Below are 18,511 nucleotides of genomic sequence, written 5' to 3'. Positions count from 1 at the left end.
AATGTGTGTCTGACTAAAGCCTATCTTCCAGGAAGGTAAACAGTCTTGACTCTAAGACATCAAGAGATGGAGAATCCCCCACTTCCCCTGGTAGTTTGTTCCACTGGTTAATCATGGTCACTGTTAAAAATTTGTATCTTATTTCTAATTTGAATTTGTCTGGCTTTATATTTCAGCCATTGCTTCTCGTTATGTCTTTATTCGCTAAACTACAGAGCCCTTGAGTACCCTTTACTTTCTCCGCATGAAGGTAGTTACAACCTGTATTCAAGTCACTTCTCAATCTTCTTGTTGATAAGATAAACAGATTGAAACCTTTAAGTCTCTCGCTGTAAGGCATTTTCCCCAACCTTTGAATCATTTTTGTGGCTCTTTTCCGCAACCTCCCCAATTTTTCAATATCCTTTTCAAAATGTTGACACCAGAACTGGATGCAGTATTCCAGTAGCGGTTTCTCCAGTGCCGTATACAGAGGTAAAACCACCTCTCTATTCCTACTCACTACTCTCGTTCATGACACTGAGGATCACATTAGCCCTTTAACCATAGTATCACGCTGAGAGCTCATGTTGAGTTGTTTGTCCACTATGACCCCTAAATCCTCTCTCAGAGTCACTGCTTTCTAGAATATAGTCTATTCAATACACATGGCCTGCATTCTTTGTTTCTAGATGTTGTAACCTAGCATTCAGATGTATTAAAACTCATTTTGTCTGAAAGGACCCAGTTTACCAAGTGATCCAGAGCACCCCTGTTTGAATGCCCTGTCCTCACCATTACTTATCACTCCACCAATCTTTTAGGATCTGCACATTTTATGAGCAGTGATTCTAAATTTACATCCATATCACTGATAAAAATGTTCAATCCTGGAAAAACCTCACAAGAAACACCCCATTTGATGAGGATTCCCATTAATAACCAGTTTTTGACATCTGTCACTTAGCCAGTTCTTAATCTATCCAAGCTGTTCTGTAGTGCTAATGTACAGAACTAATTTTTTACAGAGATATGCAGCCAGAGCCATCCCTTGTGTAGGGCAAATTGGGGTGACCGCTCTGGGCCCCACACTTCGCGGGGCTCCACAGGCCAGTGCAATTGGCTAACGCAGTCGGTCCCAGAAGAGACGAATCCATCACTTCTGCCCTAGGCCCCCCCACTCTGGGGGGCCCCGTGGGCAATGCGATTGGCCAGTACGGTCTGTCCCGGAAGAGATGAATCCGTCACTTCCACCTCGGGCCCTGCACCCTCTAAGGACGGCCCTGCATGCAGCACTAAGTCAATATGCCTTACAAAACTCGAAGGTAACTGCATAACATACTTAATGAACCAAACTTGTAATCTCATGAAAAACTGAATCATAGAATCATAGAATATCAGGGTTGGAAGGGACCTCAGGAGGTCATCTAGTCCAACCCCCTGCTCAAAAGCAGGACCCATCCCCAATTATATCATCCCAGCCAGGGCTTTGTCAAGCCTGACCTTAAAAACTTCTAAGGAAGGAGATTCTACCACTTCCCTAGGCAACGCATTCCAGTGTTTCACCACCCTCCTAGTGAAAAAGTTTTTCCTAATATCCAATCTAAACCTCCCCCACTGCAACTTGAAACCATTACTCCTTGTCCTGTCCTCTTCCACCACTGAGAATAGTCTAGAATCATCCTCTCTGGAACCACCTCTCAGGTAGTTGAAAGCAGCTATCAAATCCCCCCTCATTCTTCTCTTCTGCAGACTAAACAATCCCAGTTCCCTCAGCCTCTCCTCATAAGTCATGTGTTCCAGACCCCTAATCATTTTTGTTGCCCTTCGCTGGACTCTTTCCAATTTATCCACATCCTTCTTGTAGTGTGGGGCCCAAAACTGGACACAGTACTCCAGATGAGGCCTCACCAATGTCGAATAGAGGGGGACGATCACATCCCTCGATCTGCTCGCTATGCCCCTACTTATACATCCCAAAATGCCATTGGCCTTCTTGGCAACAAGGGCACACTGCTGACTCATATCCAGCTTCTCGTCCACTGTCACCCCTAGGTCCTTTTCCGCAGAACTGCTGCCTAGCCATTCAGTCCCTAGTCTGTAGCTGTGCATTGGGTTCTTCCGTCCTAAGTGCAGGACCCTGCACTTATCCTTATTGAACCTCATCAGATTTCTTTTGGCCCAATCCTCCAATTTGTCTAGGTCCCTCTGTATCCTATCCCTGCCCTCCAGCGTATCTACCACTCCTCCCAGTTTAGTATCATCCGCAAATTTGCTGAGAGTGCAATCCACACCATCCTCCAGATCATTTATGAAGTCAGGTTAGTTTGACAAGACAAGTTTGAATAGTGTGGACACTGCCACGAAGATGTGCTGTACAGCCTAGGGCCACCGATATTTTACTCACGCCATTTCTACCTTTTTTCTAGTCCAACAGTTGAGTCTATTCAGCCTGCATGTCACAGCTGATATCATGCGGCTAAGATATTGCAAACAATCTGACTCATGCTAGTTTCAGCCCTGGTGTAAGCAGTTGCAAGTCTACTGAATTCAAGTAGAGTCAGGGTTCCCCTTTCTTAAGGAGGGGTGAATTTCGTCTGTAGGCCCTAAATGATGGATAAAGTACACAGCTTCAAAAGTAAGTATAAAATCTGAAGCATCTGTGGATTTAAGTGAAGATTTTTGAATTATTTTTGTGCATGTGGTTGAAATAAGACTGTGTGTGTCTCAAAACGCAAAAGGCCTGATTTATCGGCGGGGGAAAAAAATCAATAATTTCACCAGCCTTTAAGAGATTTTGCCTTTAGGTTAAGGCTGAGATTTCAAAGGGACCTATGGGAGTTGAATGCCCAACTCCCATTTAATTTTAATGGGCTCTGCACCTCCAAATCCCTTAGGCAGCTTTGGAAATGTCAGCCTTTATCTACAAGAGCCAAAATGAGCAGCGTGAAAAGAGAATTCGGAGAAGTTCTATACCCCAGTGTGTGTCTGGGCAGGGTACTGCACAGGAGACGTGAAGCAAACGGATTCAAAGCAAAGGGGAAAAATACTCTTCATTGGTTTGAGAACTGAAGAGATGGTCTCACCTAATCACTAAGACAACATGCAGAGCAGCAACGTCAACCCCACTCCTTGGGGCCACTTCACTAAGGCCAAATTCACTGTGTGGGGCACCCCTTTCAAAACACTCACCACCAGTGCCCACGCATTTGGGACAGCACTCTCCTTGAGCGACGTACTCCAGCTCCCCCCTGCCGCAAGAAAGGGGTGGGCAGGACTTGCGGGGGCAGCTAGCCTTCCCATTGGCACAGGAGCACGCCGTGCATGCAGAGCTTGCCCACTCCGTTCCATGCTGCAATGGAAAAACAAAACGGGAAATGTGTAAGCTACTTTAATAGCCAACGAGACTGGAAATAATCTTTGCTCCAATGAGTTACCCCGCGCCAGTGCCTAACTTTCCTCTTCTGCCAACATGCCCAGGCTCTGTAACTCACGGCCGAGGCTGCAGTGCAGACACTGGTCCCTGCAACAGGGGGACAAAGTAGTCCTAACACGGCCATAGTAGTCCCGTTGGGATCAGTTCAATAGAGAGGGTCCCCCTGGTGGCATCGACATAGCATAACCTAGGCCAAAGGACATACATCTAATGGATACATTCTCCCAACCCATGACTCCCTGTGTGATGGGCTGAGCTGCCATGTCTAAACCAGACACAACCCTGCAGCTGTTCTGTCTTTACCTGGCTTCCATTAAAATGTCCAGTAGGATCTACACACATCTAAGGACAATATCTGTCCTCAGAAGTTTAAACTACAAACTACAGTGTATCTCACAACAAGCCAAACCCTGCTTCCCTTAAAACCCACCAACTATGCTGGATCTGCTCTCCTGAGCAGGGTTTGGCCCAGTAAGGAACCCACTGCTTTTTGCAGTACACTCCAATATACAGAATCTTCTTTCCTTAGGATCATTACTGAGCAGAAAGCCGTCTTGGAAGACTCTACTAGGTCCAACAGCACATGCATCACCACTCACAGAAGGCAAGGATATAAGCTGTGATATTGTTTGAAACGAGAAATGCAAAATTTTAATTTAGGTGAAACACGCAACATGGAAGTTGGGCATGGACAAAACCTGCTGTCAGCTGCAGTGTAAGCTTTTCTTTCCTGGGGTGATTACTGGGGACAGTTCTGCTGGCTAGATATTTCTAAAACAATGATGAAGACAGAAAGCATTTGCCTGGCTCATTGACAGAAAGATAATCATCTTCCCTTATGTAATCTGCTCCAGCCATTAGGCTGTACGCTTCGAATATGAACGTTGCCTAAATATGCAGCCGGCTCTATAGTAAGGATGAGACACATGAGATTGCCGGCATGAGGCTGATCTTTATTTCCTGCCTATGCGAGGCAAGTCAAGCATACTAGAGGTTACATCACAGTCACATGACAGCAATCAGCAGGCACCAACTCCAGCAGCTATGGTTACATCTCTCCCATTAAATAAACAGAACAAATGAAAATAAAACATAATAGGAGCCAAAAACAACTGCAAATTACTGCAGCCAACTAGTAAAACACTTCAGTCAGACAGAGGGGAGGGTCGACAGCTTATCTATGGTACTTATATGACTCTCGTTACCATGGCATCTGAACACTTCACAATGTATTTATCCTCACAACATCCTGTGCAGTCAGGCTGTGCTATTATCCCCATTGTACAGATCGGAAACTGAGGCACAGAGAGGCTAAGTGACTTGCCCAAGGTCACCAGGAAATCTGTAGCTGAGCCAGGAATTGAACCCAGATCTCCCAAATGCCAGGCTAGTGCCCTAACCACTAAACCATCCATCTTCTCAATTCCCCTTTCAGAGCAATTCTGCCTGTTATTGGACATCTGTCAATAAGTACCATCTCTGAACCTCAGTGGGGTTTTTTAATCACATGGACACTTATTCCTTCTGCTGTGGCCTGTTTGACTATCGAGGTGGATTGGCCCTCCTGGAGCCTGTGTTTGCATAGGCACGGGTTACAGAAGTGTATACGCTGTCACATGTCAGAGGTCAGTATCTAACAATGCAAGTTTCTGATGGTAATTATAGCCTCCACTTTGAAGAAGGCAAGTGTGCCCAGGTCAACACTCAGTTCTTTTCCCAACAATACTATCTTGTCTCATTTAACTGCAGAGCACAGCTGAATGAATGAATGAATGCACCAGACTCTCCACCCTTCTCAGCCAAACAGGCCAGGCTATTGTGAATTGGCCCTTTCCCTTTGCATGAACTGTAGCAAACAAAACTCCCCATATGGCCATTATCTGATGGCGGAAGAAATTATAATGGGGCAGGGGAGCGGGGGACGACAACGATTAATGGTGCCTTTTGCTGCCTTCCACAGAGTGCTGGATTGAAGAGGCAGCCGTGAGAGGACATTCCAGCATTCTTTAGTGAATACATGAAGGCTTGGTTATCTGCCCGAAAGTTCACTTGAAGAGATACCTTTCGTGTATGAAAGAGCCAAAAATTTCACTGACCCGGTTCCCGCGTGTCATAAAAGCATGTGCATTGTGGAGTCTGAAGCCGCCCCCATATTAGCCAAGTAGATGAATTAAACATTTTGCTGATATTAGCAAGGACCACGCTCAAAGACCTGGGCTTAACTTGACTTAACTAGAGAGCGACGTGCCTGCCAGACGACATCTTACCTAGACAAGATCTACGAAGAGTGGTTTACTTGGGGAAAATAATTAACAAGTTGGATTTCAGTGAGGGGTGTGCAGAACCAGCGTACAATGTAGAAATTCTGAGGATTTGCTGCTACCTAAAAGGGCTTCTCTGTTACCAATAGGCCAAATCCTGTAGTCTTTACCACGCTCCTTACATACTCAATGCTTATGTAGGAAAATCCCATTGGGGGTTTTGCTCGAGTAAAAACTGGTAAGGTGGGTAAGGGCTTCAAGCGGTAGGCCTCTTGTCACTAGAGAGGTGATTCTTTTATCACATTTATAGTGGCCTGGATATTCACTTTCAGAAAAAGACCACTGATCAATATTCTCTCTCACTCCTGAAATGCACTACAAAAAGTGGGGGTAATTGTTACACGTCCCTGCAGCTAGAGAACCCAATGCACTGGGTTCTTCATAAACATACTTGTCAGCCATGTTTCTAAGCCACACCTCCATCATGGTTTTGTACAATATCTACTCTGCAGTGGCCTCAATCCTCAACTATTCCCAGTGGGAGGAGCTGGGACTGAAGGAGCCATTTACTTCACTCTGATCCTGGGGGTGGCCCCTGGAGAAGTTTAGAGTAGCCCCAGAAATGAGGATTGCTCCAAACACCCCCCAATACACCAAGGGCTGCAGGGGTTAGAGGTGCAGGACCCGTACACATCCGCTGGGGACTCTCAGCTGCGAAAAAGTTGTCTGCTTTCCAGTCCCTCTAGGGGTAAAGAAACCAGAGTGAAGGTCAGGACTGACCACAGTGTGACCTTGGCGGGGAGGTTCTTTGCTTAACAACTTCGTCAAGGCCAGGAGATAGCTTTTGAAGTACCTAACCAGCCACTGATTTTGCACAGGCAAAAGCTGCCGCCCCTGAATTTAGGTGGACAACCGGAGAGCTAAGGAAGGGAAAATAATGTTAACGCCAATGGATACTTAAGAGCACTTACCGCATGGGTTTGGCCTTCATGCTGGCAAAATCCTTCCGTTCCTGAGGCACACTCAGGGCAGCACATATTGGGGGCTATCCAGAGCACTTCCCCCTGAACAAATAAAAGAAAGCCCTATAAGCAGTACAGGTGGAAGGGGTGACTCGGGGCATGGGGGGGTTTCTTGTTGCACATGGCGCTCTCAGTTTAAAAAGGAATGCTACTAATCAAGGACTTTCCTGTGTAGAGCTGTTGCATTGCTTTGGGATGCTGAATTCATTCTTATCCCCAAGGTGTGTATAGGAAAACACACACACACACACACACACACACACACACACACACACACAGCATAAACAATCCTTTGGGAATAAGACTCATTTTTCATTAACTCCCTGACACCAGCCATTTCAGTGACAGATAGGAAAATCATTAGGAAAAACTGACTCTCAACAAGGCAAAAAAATAAATAAATAAAATTAAAAAAAGATTAACCCATAAGTGATCGCAGGGAAACTTGTTTTCTTGTTTTAAAATTTAATTCATTGCTTTTTAAAAATATCATAAGTGGAAACATTTTCTTCCTTTCTCGTTAGAGCTAGTTGGGAAAAAGGAAAAGGAAATTAACTGATTATCAGTTTTGTTTTGTTTTGAAATTCCCAATTTTTATTCAAGTTCCAAAATGTGACATTTTCAAAATTTGAAAAATATCGACCATCTGTATTATATTGCCCCCTCAGTGTTCCCAGAAGAACAGTGCATAGTTTGGCTGCCACACTCTGTGCAGCAGCAGGGTAACAGATGAAACCAACAGGCATGTGTGTTCAAGCTTCCATGTCACACTGAGGGCAGGAGACATTAGTAAAAAAGTTGGCAAAAGCTCTGGAGGTGCTTTGCTTCCATTCCTGGAGCATCTCCAAGGGTTGTGCATAGCAGCTTTTGCATTCTCATTCCAGCCTTCTCAAATGTATTTTAAATATCCCAGACCCTGGCAGTATGCCGCACAGATGCCACAAAGGAATGTGATATGAGACCTTATCCTGGCAAGGATTTCACAGATGTCAACCGTCATCTGAGGATGCTTGGTACCTTCTGGGCAGTACTCAGCGTCCCTCTTGATTAGGCCCACAGTGACCAAACAGAGACAGACAGTTTTACTTGTTTCAGAGTAACAGCCATGTTAGTCTGTATTCGCAAAAAGAACAGGAGGACTTGTGGCACCTTAGAGACTAACCAATTTATTTGAGCATGAGCTTTCGTGAGCTACAAACCCCATCACCATCTCTCTCTCTCTCTCTCACACACACACACACTCAATGAAGTAGCCGAGAACATGAAAAGGCAGCAAAGAGGGGCCATAATTTAGGGTTTTGCCCAAAAGTCACCTTCTTGAAAATAAAACTCTAAAAATGCTGTAAAAACTCCACGGCCCACCTGTGCTGCCACAACTAGTTTTCTGCATCGAAAAGCCAGGGCTGGCATTACAGGATAGCAAGCAGGACAACTGCCTGAGGCTCCCTGCCACAGGGGCCCCCCACCAAGCTACATGGCTCAGGCTTCAGCTTTAGCTTCAGCCCCGGGTGGCAGGGCTCAGGGCCCCAGATTTCAGCCCCATGTGCTGGGACTTCAGCTTTGTGCCGGGGCCCCAGCGAGTCTAATGCTGGCCTTGCTTGGCAGCCCTCCTGAAACTTGCTCGTGGCCCCCCAGGGGGCCCCGGACTCCTGGTTGAGAACGAGTGCTCTATGCCATACTGTTGGAAGTAAGATCAGCAGAGGCACTCAAGCTGGAGCTCCCTCCAATAGAGACCAGTACCAGCTGCTTCCAAGAAGGTTGGAGAAATCCTGCAGCATATAGTTAAAGAATAAATCAATGATAGGAATAGTTCCTTCCTTACCCCCTCAATTAGTGGCTGGTTTATGCCCTGAAGCACGAGGCATGACCCCTTCCTAAAAAGTTCTCTTAAATTAACGTAAAACACAGAATTTTCTCATTATCCATATAACTGTCTATTCCTTTTTGGAACCCTATTCCACTCTTGGCCTTGATGATATCATGTGACAATGAGTTCCACCGGTTAATTATGCATTGCATGAAAAATTATTTCCTTTAGTCAGTTTTAAATTTGCTGCCTTTCAATTTGCCCTTGTTCTTTTGTTATGAGAAAGGAGTAACAGAAGTGTCCATGCCATTCATTATTTTGTATGTCTCTTATGTTTCCTTTTATTCACCTCCTCTCTAACATAAACAGAACCAATATTTTCAATCTCCCTCTAACAAACAAACAGCATTAATGATGGAGCAAAAATTAGACACCACCTGTTCTTTCACTGTGAATAACCTATGGCTGCTACCAGGAACACTAGCAAGACCTTTTTAAAACTACACGATTTTTATATTGGCAGGGTCTCTTCAAAATACAGACTTTTGTTGATATTCATATGTTCCTGCCCTCAATCTGGGCCCTACAAACACAAACCCTGCACCCAATTAGCTACAATCATTAATGAAGGCTCACAAGAAACAGAGAAACAAAAAAGACAATGAAAGCCCAGCAACAACAGCAATAATCACCAAGGCACACCAAACGAAAAGATGGACCAAAAGCACAATTCTAGCTCTCTTACTGTTTGTTAGAGTGGAAAGTGTCCATCTGTTTGTTCTACAGAGACCCAGCCCCCTGGGCTCAGTCTAAAGGTGATTATCAGCCATGCTTAAGCTGTGGTCGAACACGGCAGCACACTGGCATCTTTTGAGATCAGAATACTCTTGGCAGATCACTTGCCATATGTAGCATGCAAATGGTGCCATTGCCAAGTTTCCATGTGAGAAGGGAACAAACTGGATGGACTTCAAAACACTGCCTTTTCTGTTCACAGGGGGCCAAATCCCCTTCTCATCTATGCCTGTGCAATTCTGTGCAGTCATTTACATCAGCGTAGAGTGGGTGGAAAATGTTACCATTTTGCACCCACTTTTCACTTCCTACCGTTCCCACTGATGAAAATGGAACCGTGACAGGGCTGCTGCTATGCTAGAGAGGAGCCATTAATAATCGGGTGGTCTATGCAAGTTTAACCATGACACCCACGAAAGAAAAGAGATGCTTTGCTTACATTGTGGCTACAGAACTAAGCCCCTTCTGATTGTCCATTCCACTCCTGCATGAATCATAGACGGTGTATATTCCAGTATAACACTTTCCCAAACCTGTAGTTACCCAGAAGGCTTAGGTTGAACATAGAGAGAAAAACCCAATGATTCAAATACTTCCCATCCCTTGCATAGCAAGCCAACAGGCATATTTACCTTCTGAAAGTCACACCGAGGGTTTCTGCAAATGGCAGGTTCACAGATGACAATGTCACTATGGCATCTGCACTCCTGGCAAGAATCTGGCTTCCAAATTGTGTTGTTCTGCAAACAAACATAAGCTCTGAATTAAACTCGCATCAAGTGTAAAACGTGTGGAGTTATCTCATGGCTAACAGTTCAAATCAATTAAATAGGCACAGAATAGAAAGGCAAACTCTACAATGGACTCCGTCTACTCGATGCTGATTAGTAACCCCAGGTACTAATAAGTCCAGGGCTATTCATTTCATAATTTAAAAATTAATGAAAAGACAAGGCCATGCACAGAAAAACAATCAATCAATTCCAACTGCAAGATAATTGATTGTACGTGACCTGCAATAGCCACAAGCTGATTTGAAATTGCCTGTTTTCTGTAAACAAATCTAGGCTGAGAGTTTCAAAGCTGCCTCGGGGCATCCAAATCCGCTAGGTGGCTTTGAAAACAAACAGCTTTGGCTATCGCTGATCATCCCAAAACATATATTTGCTGCTGCTAGATATTGACACGAGCAGCAGTTTGATGTTGACTGCGGCACCATTAGCCACACCACTTGCACCTCCGTAGCTCATCAGGAGTCAAGCCAATAGTGTTGATACAGCACACCATTAAGGGACTACTTTCAGAGGTGCTGAGCGCCTGTAATTCTCACCAACTTCAAGTGCAGCTGGAGGTGCTCAGTATCTCTGAAAACTAGGCCCTAAATCCATGCACAGAGTGAGAGGTGAAAATCATTCCTTCTTGAATTCACACCTATGGAAGGGATAATGGCGGGGGGGTCCAAAAAATTCAGCTCATGCCCCTCAAGAGGGAGGGCTTAGGGGTCTATGGAGGAGGTGCACAGTAGGTTCTAAAGTTATGGGCATAATTTTGCAGACTTAGGGCCAGACTCCAATCATTACGTTTTGATGAAGGCAATTTTTCTATTATCAATTTTGCCCATGCATAAAAAATCCAGTCTTGTATACGAACTCTGTATTGTCATGAGAAAACTGACTGCTGTGGGTTCATCACCTCACTACCCGCTGTCTGTGTGCAAAAGCAGTGTCCATTCCTACAGAGGTTTTGCATATGCAGAAACGTGGCAAGGAAATGTTTATGTGCAAATACACAGGCACACAGCACTGTACTTACTATGTCAGAGATCACTTCTATAACCCTAAGGGAAAATTTCCTACTAAGGTTCATTTACATTGTTCGGGCAGCAAAGAGAGGGCGTAAAGTGAACGTAAATATAATCCACTCTCTAAGGCTCTCTTGCATTGTCAGAATGGTGGAAAGTGGACTTAGTGCAAATGAGAATCAGGCTATAACTGTTTTGGGGTGGAAAGAAAGAAACCAGAAAAGGAGTCTGTAATCCACTTTTCTGAAGTAAATTTAGAAATTAGAGATCAAAGGCCAAATTTTGCCCATTTTGCTTAACGTAATCTCACTGGCTTCAGTGAGACAACTCACATGAGTAAAGCAGGCAGGATTTCACCTCCAAGTTTCTTATTGTGAGGCTTATGGACAAATTAATGGTTCCTACCTCCTTTGTTTCAGAATTCATGTTTCTTGTCCAAATTGAATTCCTCTGCAGTTGACAGTTTAGCTAGAGCAACCACTTTCCTTCTCTGTTAGCGTTTTTTTTTGTTTTGTTTTAAATAACTGACAGCTTTATAGACACATGAAAAGTACTGGGTGTTAGGAACACTACAATTTCTGGGTTTTGTACTAAATACTTATTTGATCATTGTTTATTTTTAAAGCTTTCAGTTAACTAACTAAAAACAAGGGAGAGGGTAACTAATTTCTTATCTGAACATTGTTTTTCATTATGCTGCTATTATGTCTGCACCAAACTGCCTTTTTGCCCCATAAGAGATTAATTAACTCTGCATACAGAAAAATTTCTATGGAATCAAAGTTAAATCTCATTGAAAATTGAGTCGGAATAGTGCCAGATTCTGCCACCTACTCACACTGAGTAGTGACTTGCTTCAATTAAACTGAACTACTCCTGGAGTAAGATGCTACTCAATGTAAATAAAGGAGGGAAAATGTGGCCCATGGTTTAATACTAATGATACATTTCAGGCTAGCTGCAAATACTATTCTGGCCACGGGAAAAATATGCCAGTGTCCTTTAGGGGCTGCATTTTCACAAGCGCTCAGGCTCCAGCTAGACAGCTAAATGGGAGCTGAATTCTCTTCAAAATCTAGCCACTCAATCAGGTGCCTAAGCAAAAACTGTTTGGTGTGGAGTACTTTTGAAAATCTGGCCCTTCGTGTTAAAAAAAACCAAACCTCTCCAACTTCCTGGGATGAAAGATTTTTCCACTCTCACATACATAACTGATGGGGTCTTGTGATACTAGCCTAGGGGAAACAGGCCATCAGTGGGGATTCTCCTGCACTTCCCTTCTCTCTCTCTTTCCCACTCCCCAGCCAGGAAAGATTTTTGATAGAACTGGCATTTTCTCTGCTCCAGAACCTGCTTTCTCATTAAAGTTTCCTCCATCTGACCTTCAGGAAGTTGACCCAAGTTTTCTCTCACTTTAAAACTTTAAATGCTCCGCCAATTCATTGCACAGGGCTAGGCTTCACTTCAGCTCCTGTCCTGCGTACAAGACAGCAGAGTTGATGAGAGAGGCACAGCTCCCTCCCAAACCTTTCCTTGCTCTTTGGGGATAGTAATCTGCTACTGCTCCAACTCAGCTGTGCAGTCTGGCATGGGTGGAGGGGGGCACCAAGGTTCCTCCCACCTCCTGCCCTCCTAATTCAGAGCACACTGACTTAACGTGCCCAGATGCAAGCTGTTAAACCCTCTTATGCCCCTGTGCAGTCTGAGCCATGACTGAGCACCCAATTTCCCTGTCACACCACTACCAGCGGTGACTATGTTTGGCATCAAGCTGATCGGATGGAAAATTAGATTCAGGAATCCAGGAAGAAGTCAGAGCTTTAACTAAGAATTTAGTCTCTTGTCACTTTAAATCAGGCCCATCAGAGAACAGCATTTTGACCTCGTTTTCTGTGCTAATATCCCATGGAGCACGAATTCTTTTGTGGGAGAGAAGGTGGACTATGGAGGGGGGAAAGCTGGAGCTGCCGTTACAACTGTAATTGAAGAAAGCCTGGTGTCCATTCATTGACTTGCAATAGCATATCATTGATGGCAAACGTTATCCTTTGCACATAGTAACGCCAGCATACAGCTAACGAGCTCTGAGGCTTCTGTGAATATAAAGCCTTTGGAACTCAGTCCTTTAGGTGGATCCTCTAATAAAGCCGATGACTGTATTAATCCTCAATACAGCAAGGGATGCGCATAAATGTACAGCTCAATTGTACAAGATATAAATGATACCCAAGAAGGATAGTCATTTCTCCTCTGATGATATAACTGCCCCTCCGCACACACAGCGGTGAGAATAGAGTGCTGGCTTAGAATCTCTCTTTCTTGTGTGATTTAGTGTATAGTTACAGAATCAATTCGGGTGAGTTGTAATGGTGTCAAGCTCTGCCTAACATGCATAGTGTAGATAATTCACTCCTGCTCCCTTTCAGCTGTGCAATGTCCTACACAGCTCATTTCTAGGACTCCTGGAGTCCTGACAATACACAGGGCCTCAAATATCTCTTCACTAGCAAGAGTGATGTTTCACTTCTTTGCCAAAACAGTTTGATTTATCTATTCACTTGCCCGTTGCGGGTGTATTTTTCACTTAAAATGAACATCAAGGGATTTTTTTCTCCACCAAAGCTACCATAATTATTAGCATAATTAATGAGACAATGTTTGTAAAGCTCTTTGGAGGTGCAAAGCACTGTATAAGTGCCACGTATTACTACTGTTATGAAATCATTCTTAGCACTTTTCTAGAGCAAAAGGAAGGATCTCGAATTGAATTGAATGTTTAGAGGCCATATTAGAAGATTAACATTACAGCATATTAAAGGTGATTTTTATTAATAAAAGTCATTTATAGAGTACCATAAATGCACACATCCCTTTACAAACAGCCCCTTAATGAGATTATAAACCAGATCCTCACAGGCTGGTCCTCAGGTCTGTGCAGCGTCCCACTGAAGCCAATGGAGCGCTGCATGGGGGAAAGGGACTGCCCATGTGAACCCAATTTCAGGGTCAGGACCACTGTTCCCTCTAAGCTGTGGGCGTGTGCACGCGCACACAAATCCTAAACCCCGCACACACAGCGAAACACCGCAAGCACAAAAATTTGCGCAGAAGCACAACAATTTGCACAGAAGAAATTTTTTGCGCATATGGCCTGTCAAAAATTAGAGGGAACGCTGGTCAGGACCATAATCCCATTGGCTCTGCATGGCCACAGAAGTCCATGCTAACAGTTTGGATTGAAGGGACAGCGTCACAGAGTGAAATCCATTCTCAGTCCGTCAGTTTCTACAAGCAGAGAGACAAGACAAAATAAACCGAAGGCCTCGGAACACAGCTCAGATACAGCAGAGTTTGGAGAGTACGGGTGAGAAGAACAGGGAAAAAAATAGCTCCACGAACTGGGCTTTAAGGAGGGATTGAAAGGAGGAGAAAGTGAGTACTACGTAGTCATGTACAGAGAGACTGTTCTAAATTTAGGAGCATCCTGTAAACTCAAGCTAACAGCTGAAGAAAGACAAAGGATGTATGAAGGCTAGAGATGGGAAAAGAAGATACTTGACCCTGTTTTGCAGTCACCACAGCTAGCCACCATTAGGTTAACGTAACCCTTTAAAAAGCTAATCCTCTCCTAACATGACTGTTTTGAATGGATATCGCAGTTTTATGTGGCCAAACTGTCTTTCTTCTAGCTTGGCTTTTTCCTCTGTTCTTTAACATGACAAAGTTGAGCCTAATATTAAGCATATAATTCCTCAGTAACACGATCTGATACATGTGATGTGGGATAGCATTCCATTGGATCACAACCTGGGCTTAATTCTGAGGCACTCTCACAATGGAGATGGGAAGCACACAACAGCTGTGCATCTCTCCCCTCCCCGCCGCCCTTCTGTTTCATCGGACTGTATGAACATATTCAGTCCATCCATAAAATGTCAACAGACGCTAGATACTGTGCTAGGATATGCAGACCTCAAAGCAGGACACCTGTTTGGGGGCATTTCTAGAATTAGTAGGTTGGGGAGAAAAGTGGCTTGGGGAGGGAAGGGAGCAGGGAATGACGCCTGGCTGGGGCCATCAATATTAGCTCAGGATTCAAACTTGCAATTCTTCTTGTCTTGTAGAAAATCTACATGATCTTTATTCATTGATACCCATCCTTCTGACCTCTTCTTCTGAAAGTAGAAAGCGGGGGTGCGGGGGGAGAGGGGGAGGAGTTGGTAAAATATACTTCTTGGGTTCACCAGCTTTCACAATGGAGCCTGCTCTGGGTACAGGCCATGACTGGCATTGGTATCTTCACTCTAGGGAACCTGGATACCATAAGTGGGGGGAAATTAGCTTCCAGTTCTGCTGGGAATGACATATTGACAAAGTACTTAGGCCAAGTTATGTATGACAGCATTCAGCAGTACACACAGTTGTTGTATTCTCTAACCCCACAAGAATGCATGAGGGGATGGATTTACTTCACATGCATCTCTCAATCAGAGCACTGAAGAAAAGCAGGTATCAGATGTCTCAGAGGAAGACTACTGGGCCACACTGTCAAAAACAGAGGCAGAAATCAGAGCAATTACACTTCTGGTACAACGACCAGCATCACCTAGTCGCTGCCAAGTAAGGAGATTTGGCAGCTTAATAAGGCTGCTTTCATTTTACATTTCCACTCCAATTAGTTGACAATACAAGGCAACTGGCAGAATAAATCAAAACCTAAAGAAAGTTGAGAGACTTGTATGTGGTTTGGAGAGCTATGCATTAATGGAACAATAAAGAGATGAAAAGAATTCTACGAAATATAAATGACCCCTAGTACAATTCAGGTTGGTGGGGGTTTTTAAACCAACTCTATGAAAGAAATGTTACTACTGCGGATCATATGTTCAAAACCAGCCTGTGTGCATGAAAAAGCAGGATCTGCTAAGTGAGGTTTGCCACTATTTTGAAGCATCACACATATGATATCAGAATGGCCTGAATGAGCTTTATTGCAGCACACTTGTGAGCAGATGGATTTGTGCATGTCTTAGTCAAATTGAAATCTCTGGCAAAACTCCCAGGGTACATTCATGCAGCATTTTGGAACAAGCCTCCCAGGATGAGTCGATAGACTCGGGACAGCAGGATTAGTGCTAGGGCTCTAAACCAGAAGTGGAAAACTCCGGCCCTCCAGATGTTTTAATCCAGCCCTTGGGCTCCTGCTGGGAAGTGGGGTCTGGGGCTTGCCCTGCTCCGGCGCTCCAGCCAGGGAGCGGGGTTGGGGTCTTGCACGTCCCCCCTCCAGCTCCTATACATAGGAGCAGCCATGGGGCTCCGCACGCTGATCCCACCCCAAGCGCCGCCCCTGCAGCTCCCATTGGCCGGGAACCGCAGCCAATGGGAGCTGCAGGGGCAGTACCTGTGGACAGGGCAGCACACAGAGCCTCCTGGCCGTGCCGCCATGTAGGAGGCAGAGGTGGGACATGCTGCTGCTTTCAGTATCATTAGCCCTACTTTACAGATAGGGAAACTGAGCACAGAAAAGTGAAGTGACTTAACCAAGGTCACCCAGTAGGTCAGTGGCAGAACCAGGAACAGAACCCAGGTCTCCTGAGTCCCAGTCCTGAATCCCTATGGGCTATCAGTAAAATTTTGAAAACTGTAATCCCACAGACTTCCTCTAAGAATTAGGTACATAAGTCACTTAGGCACTTTTGTAACTTTTTATCCTATATCTCATATAGGCACACAAAGTGAGGTCTGCAAAGCCCCCTAGGGGATTTACATGTGCAATTTCTACTAACTGGGTGTCCAAATCCCTTGGAAGGATTTGAAAATTTCAGCCAAAAAGTACATGAGTGTTTTCAGTCTGAATACCAGCTGAGGCTGCACGGGCAAACACCACAAGCTCGGAAAACTGCACATGTGTGTGTGTGTGCATATGCTTGTGTGTGGCACGATTAGATGGCTGAAATGGTATCCAAGACCTTCCCTTTCCTTTTCAGAGTGTCTACTATATTTTGCATTTGATCTCTCCTGCGATGAGTAAGGCTACGATTTTGTCATGGATATTTTTAGTAAAAGTCAGGGACAGGTCACGGGCAATAAACAAAAAAAAATCACGGAAGCCTTGACTTGTCCCTGACTTTTACTAAAAATATCCCTGAAGAAATGAGAAGGGAGGCAGTTTGAGCATCCTGCCCTTCGCCGCAGGGACCCCATTGCCCAGTGGCTGGGAGGGGTCCCCCCACACCGCACTGCAGTGGGCTCCACACCCGCCCGCGGCCACTGAGCAGCTCCAGGTCCCTCTGCTGCCAAAGGCAGCTGGGAACTGCAGGGGAGCGGGCCACCGCTGCTCACGGCAGCTGAGCCGCTCCAGTGGGGACCCTGACAGTGGCGGCGGCTGGGCAATTCAGGGGTTGGGTTGCTGCAGGGTTCCCCGCTGCCAGCAGCGGCTGATCAACTGCAGGGCCCCCAATATCATGGAGGTCACTGGAAGTCATGGATTCCGTGGACTTCTGCAACCTCTGTGTCATAATCTTAGCCTTAACAATGAGTAATCATTTTACGCTGCTTTATTACTGTATTGTAAAATCAGGAACTTAACTTGGTTATACAACCTCAACCAAGGGAAGAAGGCAGAGAAGGGGCAGCCTTTAAGGTTCACCTCTCCTAATTTAGGTGGCAGGGTCTGGTTGCATAAACCAGTGGCATTTCCTCTCTCCCCCGTGCAGACAATGCAGAGGAAGAGGATCATTGCTAATTCCCTAAGGGTATGTCTACACTACGGAATAAGGTCGAATTTATAGAAGTCGGTTTTTTAGAAATCGGTTTTATATATTCGAGTGTGTGTGTCCCCACAGAAAATGCTCTAAGTGCATTAAGTGCATTAACTCGGCGGAGCGCTTCCACAGTACCGAGGCAAGCGTCGACTTCCGGAGTGTTGCACTGTGGGTAGCTATCCCACAGTTCCCGCAGTCTCCGCTGCCCATTGGAATTCTGGGTTGAGATCCCAATGCCTGATGGGGCTAAAACATTGTCGCGGGTGGTTCTGGGTACATATCGTCAGGCCCCCGTTCCCTCCCTCCCTCCGTGAAAGCAAGGGCAGACAATCGTTTCGCGCCTTTTTTCCTGAGTTACCTGTGCAGACGCCATACCACGGCAAGCATGGAGCCCGCTCAGGTAACCGTCACCCTATGTCTCCTGGGTGCTGGCAGACACGGTACGGCATTGCTACACAGTAGCAGCAACCCATTGCCTTGTGGCAGCAGACGGTGCAGTACGACTGGTAGCCGTCCTCGTCGTGTCCGAGGTGCTCCTAGCCACGTCGGCTGGGAGCGCCTGGGCAGACATGGGCGCAGAGACTAAATTTGGAGTGACTTGACCAGGTCATTCTCTTTAGTCCTGCAGTCAGTCCTATTGAACCGT

At 45.2% G+C, this 18,511-nt stretch overlaps 1 protein-coding gene across 5 annotated transcripts in view; it reads right to left on the bottom strand.

Moving 5' to 3' along the window:
- FRAS1 (Fraser extracellular matrix complex subunit 1) overlaps positions 1–18,511 on the bottom strand; it is a 308,408-nt gene that overhangs the window by 173,981 nt on the left and 115,916 nt on the right. For 4 of the 5 annotated variants that reach the window (XR_014711451.1, XM_084627181.1, XM_084627178.1 and 1 more), the window contains exons 3-5: positions 9,933–10,040; positions 6,648–6,740; positions 3,172–3,331 (exon numbers count right to left, since the gene is read on the bottom strand). Coding sequence is in view for 3 of the 5 variants with exons in the window: in XM_084627181.1 (XP_084483307.1) it covers positions 3,172–3,331; positions 6,648–6,740; positions 9,933–10,040 (361 nt within the window). In the remaining 2 variants the exon portion in view is untranslated. Of the gene's footprint in view, positions 1–3,171; positions 3,332–6,647; positions 6,741–9,932; positions 10,041–18,511 lie in introns of those variants that run through there. The other variant, XM_084627180.1, reaches the window with a different exon arrangement.

This window comes from Lepidochelys olivacea (genome assembly GCF_965140295.1).
Source record: "Lepidochelys olivacea isolate rLepOli2 genome assembly, chromosome: 4".
Lineage (NCBI taxonomy): Eukaryota > Metazoa > Chordata > Testudines > Cheloniidae > Lepidochelys > Lepidochelys olivacea.
Note: the sequence above shows the minus strand (reverse complement) of the source record. Positions and strands in the feature narration are given on the sequence as shown.